This window comes from Vanacampus margaritifer, chromosome 9, assembly GCF_051991255.1.
Source record: "Vanacampus margaritifer isolate UIUO_Vmar chromosome 9, RoL_Vmar_1.0, whole genome shotgun sequence".
Lineage (NCBI taxonomy): Eukaryota > Metazoa > Chordata > Actinopteri > Syngnathiformes > Syngnathidae > Vanacampus > Vanacampus margaritifer.
Window position 1 is genome coordinate 27551007 of NC_135440.1, and position 20297 is coordinate 27571303.

The following is a 20297-nucleotide window of genomic DNA, read 5'->3' on the forward strand; positions in this document are numbered from 1 at the left end:
TTGAAGGTGTGTTTCCTTCCCTTAATGGTCTGATAGTCTCTGCCACGTTTTGACCTTTGGCTGGAACAATAACCCCGCCCCCAACCCACCTTTAGCTTTTGTCTACAAGCCCAAATGCGTTGGAGGGATGGGGGGGAGGGGGGGGATCTCCTTGGAGGAGCCAGAGAAGAAGAGGGTAAAAAAAAAAGAAGGGTGTCCTCTCTATGACTCCCTCAAGGCCAATGATAAAGAAGCTTCAGACTAACCCCCCCCCCCCCCCCCACACCCCTCGCTCCTTCTTCTTTACCACATACACACATACTCCACCCCCCTCCTCCCACTCACAAACATGGAGACAATTGAGCAAAGCACACACGTGGGCGGGCGACCGATCGGCCGAGCGACCGGAGGCTGGGAAGAAGGTCACACTTGCACGACTACCGACATCATTTCACCCACAAGTTTCCTCACTGCTAAAACGTCAGCGCTGTTGGTCCTCAGAATTTGCAACGACACGACGACAACTACACGACAACAGAATAAACACACAGAAAAAAAAATTGGGGGCGGGGGAGGTGGGGAGGTTGTGAATGGCTTTGCGGGCTTCTCATCAACCCAAGCCCCTTTCACGCTGGCTTGCTGTCCTGCATGTAAGGTTGGGGTTCTGATCCAGTATCCGAGTAACAGACCAAAGTGCGAAGCTGGCCATTTTGCATCACGAGTAATTGTCGTTGTGAAAAACGCTGGCAATGACATAGCTATGCGTCAAATGATCTGAATGCGCAAAGGTGCAACGGCTGCGTGAATGTGCAACATCGAGTTCTGTGTGAAAAAGATGGTCACATAAATGCCAGCTCTGTGGTTATACCTCCGAGGTGATGACTCTCCGGATGAACTCAAGGCAAACATTTTGCCCCCACGAGTCTAAACACAGTATTGTGATTATTATTACGTTCGTGGAATAACAATTAAGCATTTTCATTCCTCTCAGAGGGCTGCCATTTTGTCCCATACCTCCCTCTGCCGCTCGCATTGTGAATGTCATGGCTGAAAGTTTCCACCAGCCGAAAGTCCCAAAATGTCAGTGGACTGGCCATTGGGAATTTTGGGAGTCCTGTTCAGAGGTACCAAATCCAGGTCCAGAAAGTAAACATTCTGCCACAGTTTGGCTTTAGCCTCAGGTGCTAGTTAGCTAGCTCCCATGGTGCTCGTTTACCTGCTAGGGAGCTAGCTAGCTAGCTAGCACTAGGGGCTAAAGCCAAACTGTGGCAGGGTTTTTACTTTCTGGATTGGATTTGCCACTTCTGGGCCTGTTTTCTCAGTTTGATCACGCGATGCTCGCATCGCGAGCCCGAGGGTGCAAATTCAGTCGACGGTTGACACAGTACAGGACAAAATGGTTAGCTCTTATTCCACAAAGGCAATATTAATCCGAATGCCGTGTTTAGACTAGTGGGAGCACATACTACAAAGGATATTCTTTACCTCGAGTTTCCCTTTTAGGTCCAGACTTCTTTTCTGTCTCGCCCAAAAGTGGACGCTGACATTGGCATCACACCATTTCGTCTTTGCTTTCTTGGCGCTCCACCCCCTCTCGCCATCCCTTTTTCCCCACTCGGGTGAGATATGGGAGGACAATGTGTTAGCTTCTCAATAATGACGCATCGCTGCCGCATCACTTTGGAGATTAAAAGCAAGATGCTGAATTTCAATCAAGGCCCATTAATGGCTGGCTGTGAGTAATGGCCACTTTGTCTCTGCCGGCAGAAGGGAGAGAGAGCCACTTGCAGACAGCGGGGCAAGAGTAAGAGAGAGCGAGAGGCTCCAGAGGCCCAGGTGAGACAAGGTGATACAAGTTTTTAATTCACCAAATTGCATGCAAGCGAGTAATGATGGAATCCATTTGGTGATGTAGTGACAACGCGCCTGGGGCGAATGGCAAGAGGACATTAACTAAACATCGCATCCAACAGAAGAGTCAAAGTGCCAAGGTCTGAATGTATGAGGCCGTAAATAACAGCAACGCCGCGCAGACATTGGCGAGAATTGATTGGATCTCATGAGCATGAATTTCATTATGAGGAAAACAGTTCTGGATCAAAAATTGATTTGCATTTATTGAGCTTTTGCTAAGGTTTTTGTGCTGCAATCGTAATGCGGCCAGCGATTTGTTTGTTTTTTCTTGCGCTTTTTGGTCCCCACTTCTAACTATGACTGATTAAGGGTCTTATTTGAGTTTGGTTTCTGACACTTTATCAACTCACAAAACATGCCGGGTTCTGCAAGAGCTGCTCCGTGAACACACTTGCGATAAAGTGCATGGAGAGTTCAGCTCTCGTGGTAGATGAGAAGCAATGATGCTAAGAGATTGTCATCACAGTATAGCTGATATGAGGAAATACCAAATGAGACATGAGCTAGAACTCAAAGGGAGAGGTGGGGTGGGTCGGGGAGTAGAGGGGACCAAAAAAGAGGATGGGGCGACAGACAACAAAGAAAGACATGGTCCTATAGTCTCTGTGTCAAGTCAGGAATGTCACAGTTGAGCACAGTGCTTTATGGGTAAGATTGTTCTTTTGTGGGCCAGAGTTTAGCCAGGGACCCAGCTCTGGTTGCTGTGGGTTTGCTGTGGCCCGGCCAGTCCACTCATTCCCATCCCCATGCCCATGGTCACACCCATCCCCATTCCCATTCCGATGCCCACCCCCTGGGCGAGGGAGCAGTCAAAATTGAAGTCCATCTCCTCTCCAGAGTCCATGATGTCATGGAGGAGGATGGACTCCACGTCACAGTCCAAGCTGCCCTGAAACATGTCAATGTCCAGGTCAGCGGGTAGTCTCTCGTGCGGGTGGGGTTGGTGGTAGCCGTGGTGGTACCCGCCGGTGCCGTTGCTGCCGACCATTCCCTGACCGTGGTGGAAGGGTCCGTTAGCCATGGCTTGGTGTTGCGGGTCGGGGTAATGGTTGTGACGCGGGTGCGGATGCGGCGCGGTGGCCAAATGGCAGGAGTCCTGGGGCATCCCAAGCATCCCCGCCGGGTTTGGGGGCAGCGTGGTGGACGCCGGGAGGTGGGCGTGTGACGGGGGGCTGTACAGGTAGGGAGTTTTGTGATTGTAGGTCTGCAGTGGGTTACTGTTGCCGCACGGGTTGAGCGACAGCCCTCGAGGCGGGGTGTGGTTATGGCCGATGCTGTTGTGACTGAGATTGTGAGATGAGTTGTGATTATGAACGGGCGTATGGCTATGAGTTCTGTTGTGGCTGTGAGGTCCATTGTGGCTCTGGCCATGGCCGTTGTGGTGCCCAGCGTGGTGGCTGTGAGGGTTGGAGCCGTTACACGACATCAAGGGATGGCCTTCTCTCTTCAGGCCCAACATCATTTCCTTGGGGCAGTACGGCAGCCCGGCTGACCCCCCTGTTAGAAGACTCTGCAGGGCATTGGTGCTGGAGTACGTTCGCATTGTCCCGGAGAACCTGGCTGGCTTGTTCTCTTGGATGGTTTGCATGGGTGAGTGGTGTCGCATCATGCCCATGCCTGCCGTGCCATACCCGCCTGTACCATAGGAGGACTGGCCCTTCCCTCCAGAACTGTAGTGATAGACTGAGGTTTGGTGCTTATGTCTGCCAACAGAGGGGTGCTGTTGGTGTTGCTGCTGTGAATGATGGTGATGATAGCCGTCCTCAATCAGCTGTTCATCAAGACTGATGGCACCTGTCAGGCTTGCCAGCTGAGGCAATTGCTCAAGGGGAGGACAGCGGTTGCCTGCCCCCATGGACGGAGAGCGGGCGGTGGGCGACGGGTAGAGGTGGGGGGAGGTGGAACAGGACAGCCCTCCCTCATCGGGTTCCTCCGGTTCCCCCTCCGCGAGGATGGGCGACAAACGCCCACTTAGGGTGGAGGCTGAGGAGCTGGCCCTGGAGTGGAGATCTGTCCAGGCATCAAACTCACTGTCCGTCACAGAAGTCCCTCCAGAACCAGGTAGGCCTTTATGCGGCGGACTGCTGTGGTCAGGGGAGCCCTGCAGTCCCACGACTGCCGACCCTGCTCCAATTCCAGGACGTCCGACCCGCTTGCCTCGAATGCGACCTTTGCTCTTGAGATACTTGGTGTTGTTGTCCATGGAGACGGCTCGCCGCCTTGGAGCCTTGCCCATCTTCCCTCCGTCGGGGTTCAACATCCACCAGGAGCTCTTTCCTGTGCCCTCGTTCTGAACACGGATGAAACGTGTGTGCAGGGACAGGTTGTGGCGGATGGAATTCTGCAAAGACAGAAGGAAAAAATGGTTTTAAAGATCATATTAAGACTTTCTAAATGTCAAGTGTACATGTCTGTCTAGAGTCAGCACTGAAATTTACATTGTGGGTCTTTGGCATTTCTGTGTCAATTACTGGGGGTTCAATTTACGACTGTCTTTTGTTCCTATGGGGGGGGCGATGTCAGCCACATTTGTACAACGCCTGGATGTACTGTATGTTCTCTCTGTATTTCCAAAACATATATTAGGGTCATTGGGGACTGAAAATTGTCTGTAGGCGTGAACCGTTTCGTCTGTCTCTTTGCGATTGACAGATGACCAGTCTAAAGTGTGGCCAGTCTGTCATCAGCTGGGATAGGCTCCAGCACCCCTGCGACCCTTGTGAGGACAAGCGGTTAAGAAAATGGATGGATGGATGGAACTATCAATGGCCAGGTCACTTTCACATCTGTTATTACTGCACTCAAAATTCTGTGCAATCAACCAAAGTCACGGTGCCGTAAAACGGTGAAAACACAAACGGCTCCAGAGGACAGCGTGAGCTGACGAGGCGCTCAGACCCTGTCAGCCACCGCCAACCTGAAACGACCCGCGACTCCGTCTTTCGAGGCCCTCGGCACGCACGTCAGTCCTCCCACTTTGCTTGCCATCAATCCAGCTGTCCTCCTCTACGTCTCCATTCAGACCGGCCATGTTGTGAGCTGCTGTGGATGCTCGCAGTGTATGTTTGAAGTCTTTGCCAACCTGGCTTAGTGCCAGCCGCCGTTTTTCTCTGGAGCTTGCCTTGAATGGGAGGATGTATCAGGAGATTGAGCTGGGGGCAAGGAAGGCTAATGGATGTATCCCGATTTCCAATATCTATTGCCACTGCCAATCTCCTTCCTCACCTCCCCTTCATTTTTTCTGTCTCCGTCGCAATCCCCAGTTTCTATTCTGTCACCGAGTGCTTCTTATTTTCTTGTGTCGTTTCTTATTTCCTACATTTCTGTGCCCACAACAATCATTTTCCACGTCTGCTTTCAATCGCTCTGCCGTCAATTATGCAGTGTGTCACCAATTACTTTCCCATTATCCTGGCAGCGTGTACAGTCAGCGACTCGGTAATTCCGAGGATCTAATTTTTGTATTATCATTTACATTTCAAGGGTTGCTGGATGCTGAAGTTCCCGATGCGCAGCAGAGCCACTCACCGAAAAATGTGGCTTTTTTTTTTTGTTGGCACGCCAAGCGCTTTGGCACTCAAATCGAAAAAGTATCAAAAAAAAAAAAAAAAAAACCCTGTGGTTTGGGAATATGGTGCTACAATGGGTTTATTGAGATTGAGGGGTACGCACACTTCCACCATCTCCATTATGTCGCAGATTATTTGTATTCACGGCGAAGTGCGCGCCAGGGAAACAAAATAAATCAAATTCTGGCAGAGAACACGCAGGGAGAGAGAGAGAGAGAGAGAGAGAGAGAGAGAGAGAGAGAGAGTTGGGGAGACGAACTGAATTCAGGTGATCTGTGAATGCCTCCTTGGGTTATCTCGCTGTGACACCTCCGGCGGCGCGGCGCCATGGCAACCGGGTAAACGTGCAACGGCAGAACTATATCATATTGTGGTGAGAGAGCGAGAGAGATGGAAGGAGAGTGGGGGGGATGGAGGGGGGGGGGGTGTGGAGGATGCGGGAGGTTCTTTTGATGCCGCTGCTCCAACACTAAACAGCCTTTCATCTCGGCTGTGCAAAGGCCCGCAGGGGACGCCCGCTCCCCGCTACTGACGGCTTCTTGACGCGCCAACTTCCCCCCCACCACCCCAAAACCGTCCCTCATTCTCCCCCCCTCAACCTATCATACCGCTCTAAATCATCCCCATCAAATCCTGCCTTAAGTGAAATATACCGTCACCTCCTGATGACAACCTCGTATGCCCGCTTGATGACGATTTCGAAGAACCGATCGCGCCGCCTCGAGTCACATGAGCTCCTTTCACACTGGCCATGTAAGCCTTTTTTTTTTTTTACTTTTTATTGATCACTGTTGTGCTTGGACGTTCAAGATTGAAATATACTTACTTTTTACCAACGTAGTTATCAGAGACGGCGTGTGAGGGGAAACATCTGAGACGCTCCTTTGGGGTGAACGATTTTCATCGCAGACAGTATTACGTTTGCATGCAGTCAATATTCAGTTTAAGGTCAAAATACAACCCGTCTGCATGCGTGAGTTACTGACGTATAAATATCCCGATCTAAACCGTGACGCACGGACAAGTCCTTCTGTAAATGGACGCCATTTCCGCTTTTACTTCTTTAGCTCACCACACTAACAAAGTCGTTGCTTTCCTTCTCACTCCAAAAGTGTGCTTCTTTGCTGCGTTATGTTTACTTGTGTATTTCCAGAGGGTTACTCAGAGACTTAAATACACACATGCATGTATGCATGCTGTAGCATTTTCGCTGTAGAGACAGAAAATAACGTGAAAACGCCACCGAGAAATCAATGTATTCAAGTTAGGCTTGTTAGTGAATAGCAACGTAAGGTGGCCGTCGTGCATTCAAATCAAAATTCCTTGTGAATAGAGCATAACGATGGGGTCTTTATGGGGTTTTTTTAAAACCTGAATGTGAGCATATTTTACTTTTTGTGTTTACGTGGGTTTGAAAGGGTCATTGGCTGCATGCAAACATCGTCAGTGGCACCTGCTGAGGTTTTTGTAAAACCGAATATTCCTCAGTCTACAAAAAAAAAAACTTACCACCGCGTTTTTAGAAACAAAATAACTGCATAAATTAGCATTTTTAAGGACATTCAGAGGGCATCCATATTGTTTCTGAATGTAAACACAAAGCATATATGTGTCGTAGGAACATCATTTTTTCGCAGGCTAAGGTTCTGGATGTCCATACGCAGACGCATATACTGAGTACTTCCAGATCTTCACTTTGGTTGGAGGTTTTTAACTCTTTGACTGCCAGACGTTTTCAAAAACGGGATGTCGCCAGTGCCAGCCGATTTAAGCATTTTGACTGATCTTTCAAGGTCCACAGAAAATGTTGTGTTTGGACTATGGAAACACACATACTACCAAATGAAAGATTGGACTCTCATCTTTCATCAGAAAAAAGTTTGTTTCTACCTTATTCCGTTCTTCAGTAATCAACAATAGAAAATGGTTAGTTTCACTGAAATTCTCTGTTTTGAAACAAAAAGCGGAGAAAAAGAGCTTTTTGTGAAACAATGTTATTTCATGCACTCTCGTGAATTGTACACTTCTTTTTGTCCATGAATGATGCCACAAACACCTAAATAGTGCTTTACTTCTGTAAAACGCTTTCACCAACAATGAAAAAGTGTTTTTAGTTTGCAAAATACGTTTATTTCCATTCAACAGTGTAACAATTTGACAAAACAATTTCGCAAACTATTTACAAATGTGTGCAACTGTGGTACTATTTACAATTATGTGGATGTTTCAAATACAGTTTTTCTTTTTGTAACGCTCTCCTGCGTGCAAGGAGAGGGAGCAGGATTTGCACAACAGATACGTTTCACTTCGATTGTCCGTTTCGCGTGCAGACGTTACACTTTCTTGACGGCCTTTTTTTCCGGGGAATAGCAAGTAGCAGACACACTCCTCCGATGAATATGCATTGGACTCGGGGCACTCTCCGTCGTCCGATCGAACGTCCGCCTGAGCGTGCTCGGTTGTGCTCCGCGTTTTCCGGTGTTAGCATCGCTAGCCGGTGAACCTTTATGACGTCGTCATAGCCGCCGCGTCAGCGCTTCCAACTTCGGCGTCAACCTCGGAGTCACCATCATCATCATCGATGATGATCATCGTCGTCATCAATGTGCTCTTTAGCGTTGGTCGATGCCTTTCGTCTTTGAAAAAAATTCCCAAGTGTGAGCTGCTTGCAACCGGTCGCCATTGTTCGCTTCTTCAGCCATCTAGCTCCGCCTCACGTCTTCTACTGACGTCTACCCAATCTTGTCAAAAGAGAGTCATTGCTGCCATCTAGGGGCCAAAAATAGTCATTAGGCTAACTAGATCTGCTTGAAACTTTCACCACAGCTGGCCAAGGCTCTCCTCCACCCGTTTCAAAATAAAAATAAAAAAAATTGGATGACGTCTTTTAACGTCATTGGCGGCCCTCCGTTGGTTTTTACTTGACGTCTTTTAACGTCCATGGCAGTGAAAGAGTTAAAAGAATCATGAATGTCAATCTGCGCTTTTGCATGGATGACAGGCAAAGATATCTTCGTTTTGTGAGATACTACGTGTGGACAAGGCCTGAATGATCTGAATGCGTGAGGAACACTTGAACATTCAAATCTAAACTTCCTCCTACAACTTTCAAGTCTTAAACATTGCACCTTCAGCAGAATTCAAGCTTTTTGGGTCATAACAATCCAAATACTAGCCTGTGAATTCCTGTTGGGCCTGCCTATCATTATGTTCGCATGCTGTGCGTCCTCATTCAGACACCGAGTCCAGTTTCTGGTTCTGCTACAGAGCTAAAGTGTTTGCACATGGTTGTCATTAGAGTAAAGATGTGTGAAGAAGGTTTGAAGCGTCCGCAGCCCATCTGAGAGTAAACGGGGCCAACCCTGGCCGAGCTGCACTTGCACTTGAGGCTAAAACTCTGTGTGACCCGTCGGATTCAAATCTCAATTTTATCCCCGTGTGAGGGAAGAGCAGCCACACTAAACTTGGAGGGATTTGCCGTCATCCCAAACCCTCTTTATCTGATGAATCCACCTGCTAGAGAGATTTGGGAGATTTCGGACAGCAGCCGGCCATGACGGTCGTCATCAACATCGCCCCGCCAGCTTCCCTGCGCCGCATGTTCTGCTTTCAACGTTTGAAGATTGGGGCACGTTTGCAGGTGTTCCCACAGTGTGGACGCGCACTTTATTTTCGGCTTCCCCCGGGTCTGAGCCGGGGGGCAATTTGGCCAAACGATGGCCCTCACGCCCCCAAAACAGGCAGTCACTACTAATCCCTCTCTATCCCAGCGTAATCCCAGACAATCCTGAGCTAATCCCAAGTAGATTCAGGGACACTCCCAGCTGGGCGTCTCGCACAGAGCCATGCCAGGTCACCGTGGAGGCAGTGGGCAGCTCGCTCGATTATATATCGGCATTCGGCGGTGACGCTGAATATAGCATCGTAACCACCCTATAGGATATAATCATTACAGTTCCCAAAATGTCGACATCATTTGAAATCTGAGGAACTGCCGTACATGTCCTTGGCAAAGAAACTGAAATCGGCTTCATATTGAAAAAGTGAAGACGTCACAAAATTCTAACAAATGTAGACGATATATCGGATTCCGCAAAGCTTCACTAATGTTTAATATTCGCATGACATATTTTTGTGGAAGTACATCTGCAACATCAGATCCTGAAACTGAATTACTAATCAAGTTATTAATCATTTTAAAAATGTCATTATTATGCAACATATCAATAATTATTGGAAAATCAATTTTACTACCAGCAAAAGTATTCATCGTGGAAGTTGAAAAGTAAAAACGTATATTGAATATTTTTGATGGTAGGTAAAATTCAGTGTTAGTCATTCAGATTCCGAATCTAATTTTGCAGATATGCTTCTTGAAATGTTCCATGTCGAAATTTGTTCTCCAGGTGGTGTATATTTATTGAATTCCCTTGTATATGCATGCTGCGCAATCGTGTTTGTTTTACGCTAACTCACAAAAGGCCTTCTCATTGCCAGTGAATGTTGTGTTCACTCTGAAAAAGCAACACATTCATCTTGAGTTTACCTTTTAACTTCATCTTGACATATCTCATGAACATCTTAAGTCATTTGAGCGAGATCTGGTCTCTGTGATGAGGCTGACGCGAATTTTGGGAAACGGCGGTGTGCGAGTCAAGCCGACTGCCTTCCGTCCTTGAGTGGGGCCTGGCGAGCTTCGCCACATTTTCGCCCCCTTTCAGATTGAATAGAATAAAATCAAAAACTTTATTATGTATTAAATATTCATAGAATGGAAATTTCTCCTCCAGCCCCCCGGCTCGCCGAGGCAGACAAATGAAGCCCGCAGAAACATACAATGACAGGGGAACACTACACATCACACGCTCGGGTCCGAGAAGCTACTTCCTATTCAAATCACCCCCCCCCCCCGCCCCCTCCCCTTTAATACAACGGGCCTTCAAGAAAGGCCGCTAAATAATTAATGAAGCAGCGGCGGGGTCTATACACATGCACTTTCTGCTCCCATAATATTTGGGGGGAGGGTAAAAAAAGCACAAAAAGAGTTATAAGAAAGTCGTCGGCGCGGTTTGCAGGCCAGCACACCCGAAGTAAATTAGGTCAAAGGGGGATAATATGCTTGTACAGTAAAAGAGGATAAGGTAATTGAGAAGGAGCAATCACAGCCAATTAAAGTGAACAAGATTCTCCTGGCTGATCAGAATCAACTCTCATTAGGCTTTAAGTATCCAGAAAGCTGATTTGGACATTTTAGACAATGGACAGCAATCCATCTGATTGGCTTCTTCGTACTCAAATGAAAAGTGTGACTGCGAAAACTGAGAAGTGGGAAAGTGACTGTTGCGCAGTCCTGGTCAAACGGACGTAATCAATGTCATCCAGCCGCAGCAACACCGCGCCAACGCTGATGCACAATCTAACGACAATAAACCCGTAAGGTCGTCTTCAGATTCAGGGAACGACGATAAAAGTATTTTCGTGAAGGCCTTGTGACAGATGTTGGGTTCAAGAAATTGGGAACTTGCCAAATGTAAGCGTCGTCAGACGGTCCACAGCATTTGTTACCGCAATGCCCTCGCATATGGGAAAGGAGAGCTCTTAATCAACCACTTCAACCTATTAAGGTGAAATGTGTTAAGAGCGCGAGGGGGAGGGAGTATAAATTGATATTTAAAAAAATGTTTGCAGGTGATTATTGTAAGATGTTACAAAACTAAATACAACCAATTTTAATTTTAAGCTAATTGTTCAAAAGTTTGGACATCATTTAGAAACATCCTTATTTTTAAAAGTATACATTATAATAATACTGAATGTGTTTGAATGGAAATCACTAAAATAATTGTCTGGTTGAACCCAAACTTTTGAACGATAGTGTATAAAATTGCTCCAAATATACAATTAATGAATTAATATTACAAAAGGTGTATTGATGAAATAGCAGCCCTGTATTTATGTTACTTTTTCTGTATTGATTGATTATTGGCGCTTCACTGTTTTTGCATTGCAATTTGCGTGAAGCCGCAACGCTGTATTTTTCAGGCAGAGCTAAAAGTGACTTGTGTGAAAAAGTGAAAAAAGAGGAGGTTTGTTGTCAAGACTGTTGACAGTCAAATTATATTTCAGCAACAAGGAAAACACTAGCTTAGTGCGGTCGTTGTCCACGGTTGTTGTTTTTGTTTGACTGCAACGCTTTTGAGGTTGAACCTCACGAGCTCCGCGCGGCTTCCATACGATTTCCCAGCATTCGACAAGAACCGAACCGATCACTTACTAGAAACAATGAACAGAAACGGTAACTCCGGCGCTATCGCTAACGTGACATTATCGCGTCTAGACCGACGTAACACTATTCTCGATGTAGGTTTGTTTTCAACACTGTTGACAGTCTAATCATATATTTTATGATAAACAAGGAAAATGCTGGCTTAGCGTTCTCATTGGAACGCAACGCTGTTAATCACACAATTTCCGATTTTGTCTGAGGAACCTCCGCAGTTGCCTGTGAATCGAATCAACATCGACTCGATGGCAACAGAACAGAACGGTCGTTCTGCTTGTCTTAGAAGATGTTTGGCTTTGTCTTCATCAGTTATGAGCTAAAAAACAAACAAACAACGCTCTACCATTCTGCACATTTCCATGCGATTTCTACAAAGCTCTAAGACGCCACAAGTTGGTGACAAAGATCTCACAGGAAAGTAGAAATTGGTGTCTAGGAAGTATTGCTAGTGGGGGTTCACTGTAGTGAAGGAGTGGATCCAGGGTTGCCATGGGAATTATGGTGGTGGGGGGGCCAAAAGATGTTAAAGTTGTTATGTTAAGGTCAAATGGTCCCATATTGTTTCTTTGGCACAGTGATGGGGGCGAGGGTTAGTTATGTCTGCTCCAATGATTTGTGTGGGATAACCTGACTGGCACAGTGGCAGCTGTGCTCTGAGGTACGGGGGGTGGGAAAATGGAGGTACCGTAAGGGGCCCCCCGTCCCAGGCGCACAAAGAGGTGCCCTCGAAATGCCCCCCACTCGGCCCACCCCCAAAGAAGAAGCCGAGAGGGGGTGAGACGAAGCGGGTCAAACGGTTTCATGGTGAGGCGGCGAGGTCTGGGAAGAAAGCGCCAGGTCCCGATGGATGCCGGCTGAAGCGCCAGGCGGGCCCCGCTAAGAAACGCAGCAGCTGTTCTTGTAGTGGCACCGGGTTGAGCCGCTTGCCACACTCCACTGGTATTACCGCAGCATTTTTCACGCAGAATGGAGCCATTATGTCTCGGTCAAAAGGGGTATCCCTGCATGGCGCGCATTCATTTGATGGGGCCAAATCAAGAGGGACTAACACAAGCGCTAACTGTGTTTATTGTGATTTTTTTTTTCTTCTTTCCGTGTGCACAAGGCGGCAGGGATCAGGGGAACGGCGGAGGGAAGAGTGGGGGTGCAAGGGGGGCGGGGATGCGGGGGGGCTCTCTACACAGGCACAGTTTTGTTCTGCGCAGGAATGAGTTTTGTCAGCTAAGCCTGTCTCCGGGCTATTGGTGGAAATTAGCGCCGGCTAAATATTCGCTTTCCCTGATTGATGTCACGGCTGCCGTTGTCCCCCCCTTTGAAGGGAAATAAAGAATGGAGGGGATAAATGGGGACAGGGTTGCGGGAAAGAGAGGAGAGGGGATTGGTGTCTGTGGGAGCCTTGAATGAGGTCTAAAGGGCCTAATGGCTGCACAGATATGACACAAAGGAGCCCAGACAATATGTTGTAGCGGCGACAAGTGAGACTATGAAGCAACAAGATGGGGAATGTTTGTGTGCGCGTGCGCGTGCGCGAGCGAGAAATGTAGCTATTTGCCTGAGCAGCTCCGAGCGAGATGATTAAAATCCCTTTAGGAGGCTTCTTTAAGAGAGACAGATGGGCAGGGCGGCCTGTTTTTGGAATGCAATCAAATTGAAGAGATTAAAAATAGGCGCGTCGTCTATTAGGAGGTGAGAAAGAGTTCCTCCTCCGCCACGCGACACCGTCACCTTTGCAAGCGCCGCGCATGCCACGCAGGCTCAATCAAGCTGCTATTACTGGCATCGGGGGCCGGATTGGATCCGTGTGGAGTCTGGCAGTTGGCACCGCGGCTCAGTTCTTGCACAACAAGCGTCAGGGGAAAGGATAAGCATGACTCCAGACCTAAACCCTATTGAGTATCAGGATCAGACTACAAAATTTGGCACAATATATTTTGTTGGGAAGGACAAAACTCCTGATGGTGCGGCATAATCCGCAAACAACATTTTGGCATCGGAGAAGCCATCCGATGCCAAAATGAAAAGCCGATCTTGTTTGATCTTTTGGATGTCTGATCTTGCGGGTTCCGAGCGTTGTCAACGAAAACCCTGCAACGTAGCACCTTGATGTTAACCAACAGGATGTGCCTTGCTTCCCCCGGTTGGCGTCACCAACAGGATTGTTGTTATTGCTGCTACTGTTATAGCCGGCAATCTTGACACATTTCCCCCTCCCGCCTCCCCCTATTTGACACTATTAGCCCGATCACCGTAAAAGACGTGATACGGCGATGTCATCATATATGTCGTGTTCTGACCGAGATGCGATAGTCTTGACATTGGGCCATCGTGGCAGACCACATTTGTTTTGTAGTCTTGATCCAGGCGTTACATCTGCCAGCTCTACGCTCTAAAAATAGATTGGTTAAAAAAAAAATTAAAAAACAATCTAGTAGGTTAAGCTCATATTGACTTGATTAAACAAAAGATTTTTGACCATTCCGGGTGGTTACGGGCATACCAATTTTATTGGTTGGCCAAAGAACCAATGAAATTGGCTACATTAGAAAGTAAGTCTAGATAGATCACTTGGAAATACATTTATTATTATTATTATTATTATTATAAGTGATTACAACATATTATAATATATGATATATTATGAACAATATAGTGTTTAAAAACGGAAATGTGTGTCTAGCTCAGTGGTGGAGTGTCTACCCGGAGACTGGGAAGTTGCGGGTTCAATCCCTGGCTGGGTCATACCAAAGACTATAAAAAATGGGAGCCATTTGCCTCCCTGCGTGAGACTCAGCATTGTGGGTTGGAATTGGGGGGGGGGGTTAGATCACCAAATGGCTCCCGAGCATGGCCCCTGCTCCTGCTAATATGTTAGTTACACTTCAACAACCTTTTTTAACTCTTTGACTGCCAAAAACGTTAAATAACGTTTAATAAAATCCTATGGAGGAGTGCCAAAGACGTTAAAAGACGTTTTTTTCAAAACCGAGGTGAAGCGAACCATTTTCTATTGTTGATTACTGAAAAACGGAATAAGGTAGAAACAAACACTTTTTTTTCTGATGAAAGATGAGAGTCCAATCTTTCATTTGGTACTATATGTGTTTCCATAGTCCAAACACATAATTTTCTGTGGACCTTGAAAGATCAGTCAAAAATGCTTAAATCGGCTGGCACCCACGGCATCCCTTTTCTGAAAACGTCTGGCAGTCAAAGAGTTAAGAAGTGAAAAAACATGTAAATATATTTGGAAAATACCACCAATGCCACAAACATGTTGTAGTCATCGCTTTATGTTACACATTTAAGTTCTTCTAAATGTTTGAGGACGACTTAGAAGAAGTCATGTTTGGTCCCGGGTGCAGTAAAAAATAAATAAAAATAAAAGTTTTCCATCCAAACCGCAGCGCACATGACTGTTATTAGACAGCTTAAGCAGCAGATATGTAAATCTATCTTTTCACAGCCATCGCTTTTAATGCTTTTGAAGCGGATTTGCCCGCAGCGTCCGCATGTGAAAGGGGGGGGGGGGGCATGTGTGTGCAAATGTAATAACGCCAACCCGCTCGAGTGGCGCTCAGCTTGTGAAATGACGCGTTAGCACGACGCTCACAATGTCATTAAAGCGTTGCAGCGATATTTATATTTGTACAATTAATTCAACAAGCCTAAAAACTCGTGAATATGGATTGGATCGGATGGCGAAAATAGATTTCAGGGGTCTGCCAACGCAAGACTCCAAAAGTCACTCAATGGTGCCCACTGGAAAATTAGCGTCAACGTTTGTTGAGGATCCTCATAATGTTGCAAACGAAAATTGCCTCGGCACCAGTTTCATCCGTTTCAAATCGGCTCCCCGCGTCCATCGTAGCAGGACGCCCCAAAACGTCTTCAGACCCGCAATTCAACCGGAAGGCCACCATTTTGATTTGAAGCAGCTATTTTGGGCTCATTTTCTGAATGGAAACGCTAGGAATTTGAAAAAAGGGCCCAACATTTGCAAAAAAAAAGTTTTGACGCTTGGAGGGGGTGGATTTTAAAGCGTATCGAAAAGAGGAACATTTGGAAACAAGTTTTGCAAATAAACGCTGACAAGACCGGATATGACGTCACACGTACGTTTGTAGTCCCAAAGCAATGGCGGACGATAAAGTAAGGTATGTTTGGGGGGACGACCAAACAGAAATATTATTGGAATTAATTAAAGAAGCAAATGTTAACGCTATTTTAGATGGAAAACAGCAAAGAAACGTTATGTCATCGCACGGCGCAGTCGCTTCCTGGTCTTCTTTCTTTTTTTTTCGTTTCCTGGTCTTCTTTTTCTTCTTTTAAATGACTGGTGGATCACATGACTTAATGGTGTATAGCGCCACCTACAGCGGCGGGAGTCCCCTTTCGATATCCACAAAAGAAGAACAGATGGAAACGGGCAGAAGTCATATGTTTGTTTTGCGCATTTTCAGTCAATTTGCTTAGAAAGTTCCAAACAATTGGATGGAAACCTGACGAACGCTGAATGTGCGCAGGTAAAAAAAAAAATAAAAGAGAGAGAGAGAGAGAGAGAAAAAAATCTCTACATGGCTTCCCTGGGCTCCCATTGTACTCAAATTGACTGAGTTTGTACAGTTGAGTGATTGAAAAGGTGCTCCATACCCGAGCCCATTATTGGGCAACGCGGCGGGAGCGCCGTTGATGAAAAGGCTCCGAATGGAAAGCCAAAAGCGTCGTGCGCTGGTGCGCCGGATCAGGAAGTGGCCGTGGAGAGGGGCCCGTAATGGAGTTGGTGGGGGATTCCTGCCTGACTGTGCACTAATTGCAGCCAAGCGTTGGCCGCTCGTCAGCGCGGGCCCGCCCCCGTGCCAAAGGCAAGCGTTGGCATCGGGGCGGCGGAGGCGCTGGGGCGGCGGGCCGAAGGGCTGCCACAGCTTTGGAGGGTAAAAATAGACGCGGACAGATTAGCCCAGCATCTGAGACCCGGACAGGGGATCGGAAAATCCACTCGGCTAATGCCAGGGACAGCTGAGTGTTGCCGGTGGGCGTAAAGGGGACACAATCTGGGCCTCGCATCTGACGCCCGCGCATGTTAAAACGGAAAGAAAAAAAAAGTGTTGTGCTGGACACGTAGCCGCTTCTTTTTTTTTCTTCTTCTTTTTTTCCGCTGATACCTGCAAGGGAGGCCGAGCTCACACCCACCCACGGAGGATTCACACAACAGGTGTTTGGGCTCGGCCACCTGCGGGGCCGGCAGCCTGCTCGCACTTCACACGCGGGAGCAAACGTACATTTTCCACTGGGCTTGCCATGCCTTTGTTCGCTCAAAAGCAACAGCAAGCTGGAGACGAGGCGCTTTATGAGACTTGTATTTTCTTTCTTTTTTTTTTAACAAGACAGGGCAGGATCTGAACGTGCGAGCCGTCGCGTGTCCAAAGGCCTCGTTATTGAGACATACGAGCGCTTTAATGGCCAACAGACGCGTGTGGATTTGATTATGTTACCTCCATCGCTTTTTTCCATTTACTTTAGTTTTAAGTCGTTAACTACTCTTATTCAGAGCAACGGGAATGTAATTCCCCACGTTCTATAGGTCAGCAAACACACCACAAAAGTGAAGCTGTTGAATGTACGTGTAAAAAAAAACACGGCGGTTCTTTGACTTTGACACGCATGGCAGTCGTCCCTCGTTGATCACCGAGGTTTTGTTCCAGACCACGCACACGTTAGACCAGTGGTTCTTAACCTGGGTCAATTGAACCCCAGGGGTCCGGCGAGTCGGGGGTCCGGGGGAGGTCAAGACACACACATCTGACTCAAATGATTTAACGTGATGACGCGCCCTGCTCGGCCATCGTTGGCTGCAGGTGAGCACGCTACATTGCTCGGCCTATCTGTGCACAACGAGTAGTCGACTTGTGGCTGTTGTGATGGTACGTCGTGTGTTTTCTTTATCATTTGAATTCATTTCAGATTGCAACTAAACGACTTGCCGGTGGTCCGCAATTGGTGACAATTAGTTGTTCGCTTGCGTTTATTATTGTTGTAAGATCGTTTTCCAAGATCGATTGTAGACTTTTTTTTGCTCCCGCCGGACAAAATTGTGTTCAAACTTCAGAAACGTTGTTGCTAGCTGCAACCAGTAGCAAGAAAATGGGGCACTTCTAATAATAATAATGATAATAAAGTAGCACCGGAAATAATTCTTTCTTGTGTTGCCTCTGCTCTGCGCAAAGAAACTCAAATCATCATTTTTCTGTTCTGCTTTTTTTTTTTTAGCCTGGACCTCATCTCATTCATAACGATGGGAATCTCATTTCCGACGTTCCAAAGGTCAGCGAACACCTCTGATCACACTTAAATGAACGCCGTTCTCAGCATTTAATTCCATTTCGCTCGCCACCGCCAAGTGAAAATTCCTTGCATTGCCCCTTTAATCGCATTCCGCCGTGTCATAATAAAGTACAATACTCACACGCGCGCACGCACGCACACCCTAAGGGTGAAGATAAGTCAGTCAAGTGGTAGTTTGGGTTACATGTTAATAAAATAAGCTTCTTAATTCCGCGCTCTCAGTTAAAGTAGCATGAATAAAACACACGCACGCACGCGCACGCGCACGCGCACGCGCACACGCCGGTGTGACACAAAGCCTGGCACACCGGGCACACTCACTACCGCAATGCCAAGCTACCAGTTGCTAAGGAGACCTGTGGGAGAAGGAGGGTTCCGTGTTGTTGCCATAGCAGCCGGCTCGCTCCCTGCCAGCCGGCTCCCACGGGGTAGGGGAGAAACAGCGCCAGAGGTGGGTGGGAGGGGGAGGGGGGGGGGGGTGAAGTGGGTACAGCGGTAGGGGGCAGCCGTTTCAATGGGCGATGAGGTGCCGCCGAACTTCATTAGGCCCGCCCCCACGTGACCACACACACACACACACACACACACACACACACACACACACGAGGAGGACAGAACAAAGGGGGTGTTGAACGCGGCCCGCTTGCAAGTTTGTTGGGAAGCAGAGGTCGAGCAAGGCCGAGCGCGGAGACCTGCGTGTGTGCGTGTGTGTGTTTTCAGAGCAATGACCTTGACCTTCATCTCCAGAGTACACCCCCCCCCCCCCCCTCTCCTCAAAAAGCAAGAGCAGTCGCATGGCAAGCATCTGCGTGCACGCAACGCAGTCGCGCCGTTTGTACGTGACCACTGAAAAACATTTGGAACGACGTCCAAATGCTGCATTCGATGAGCTTGCGCGATTGATCACAAATGTTCAAGTTCAAAATCAAGCAGAAAGCTTAGCATTTTTCAAATATTTGATCGGTTTATTTTGATTTTAATTGTATTTTTTGTCCCACACCACCCGCTACAATACACAAAATTGTAAAGTAGCCACCAAATGTGTTTTATTAAGTTGCCGTCCTCACTTTCTACACTGTCGTATCTGCGACATGGAATGTGTGTATGCCTTTAAAAGGCGGGGCAGGCCTGCTGAGTGACGTGGAAGTCCGTGGGAACGTCATTTTATTTCAAGCAATTAAAAGTGCACGCCAGCAGCTGTGTGGATCCGCCCTCTATGCCACAGGTGTCAAACTCAAGGTCCGGGGGCCAGATCTGGCTCGCCACATTATTTTATGTGAAATCATGACAACTTTAAGAATCCTTGCTCAAATTTGGGCCAAAGTTTGAAATTGTCGTGTAATAATCACGTTGAGGTTTTGCAAGATTTTTTCCGTGACCCTTTTAACAAGTTGAACAATAATTGAACAAGCAACTTTTTGTGTTTGTTGCTTCCCTCCTGGCTCGCGCTAATTACAAAGTGAGACTGAAGAAACATTCGTGTGGGAAAAATAAACACGACGGCACCAAATAGTGAATCATCGGCAAAAGAAGTACGACGACGGGAGTCGGTGATGTCCAAAAGTGAACTGAGGTATCGCGAGGGAAGACGCTTGCCTCGTGCTGGGAAGAATGGCCACCATTAGCATCATGAATTTGACTTTTAAAAAAGAAATCACAGATGAAACAACGCTAAAAATATGTGATTTCATTTGAACATGGATATCGGCTGGACGTCGTCAAAATGTGCTCAACTGCGCTCATTTTCAAGGTGACGGCAAATAACAATAACATCGTTTGAGCAGATTGTAATCGTTTGCAACTGGTTGGAAAGAAGCGCATTCAATGGTCTGCTTGTTGCTCTTTTCACGTGTACCTTCTTTAAGTCCCCAGTAATTAAAAGTTGTCTTCATTTTAATTAGCTGTCGAATGAGCGCACGAGTTATCATCTCGGCGGACCATCCAGTCAAGTCATTGATTTGAATTTGCAGGAAGCCTCGCAGGTCATTAATCAATTTTCCTATTTGTCCTTTTATGGTCATCGCTGAGATTTTAATACGTTGCAAAGATTACGGTAAACACGGCTTCGTTAATGAGGTTCAGATCAACATGATAAGTGACTTCCCGTCACGGCCGCTGCACTCATTATGTTTTCCAAATCTGATGACGTGCCACAACTTTTTTTCTTGGTGCTGGTGTTCTTCTTTCTTTTTCATTTTGTGTGTGTGTGT

The 20297-nt window shown here is 47.1% G+C and overlaps 1 protein-coding gene across 1 annotated transcript in view; it reads right to left on the reverse strand.

Moving 5' to 3' along the window:
* Positions 1-263: 263 nt before the first annotated feature.
* Positions 264-20297, reverse strand: part of LOC144057979 (forkhead box protein O6-like) — a 50221-nt gene continuing 30187 nt past the window's right edge. The window contains exon 2 of the mRNA XM_077576034.1: positions 264-4234. Coding sequence (XP_077432160.1) covers positions 2570-4234 — 1665 coding nt within the window. The 3' untranslated portion in view covers positions 264-2569. The remainder of the gene's footprint in view (positions 4235-20297) is intronic.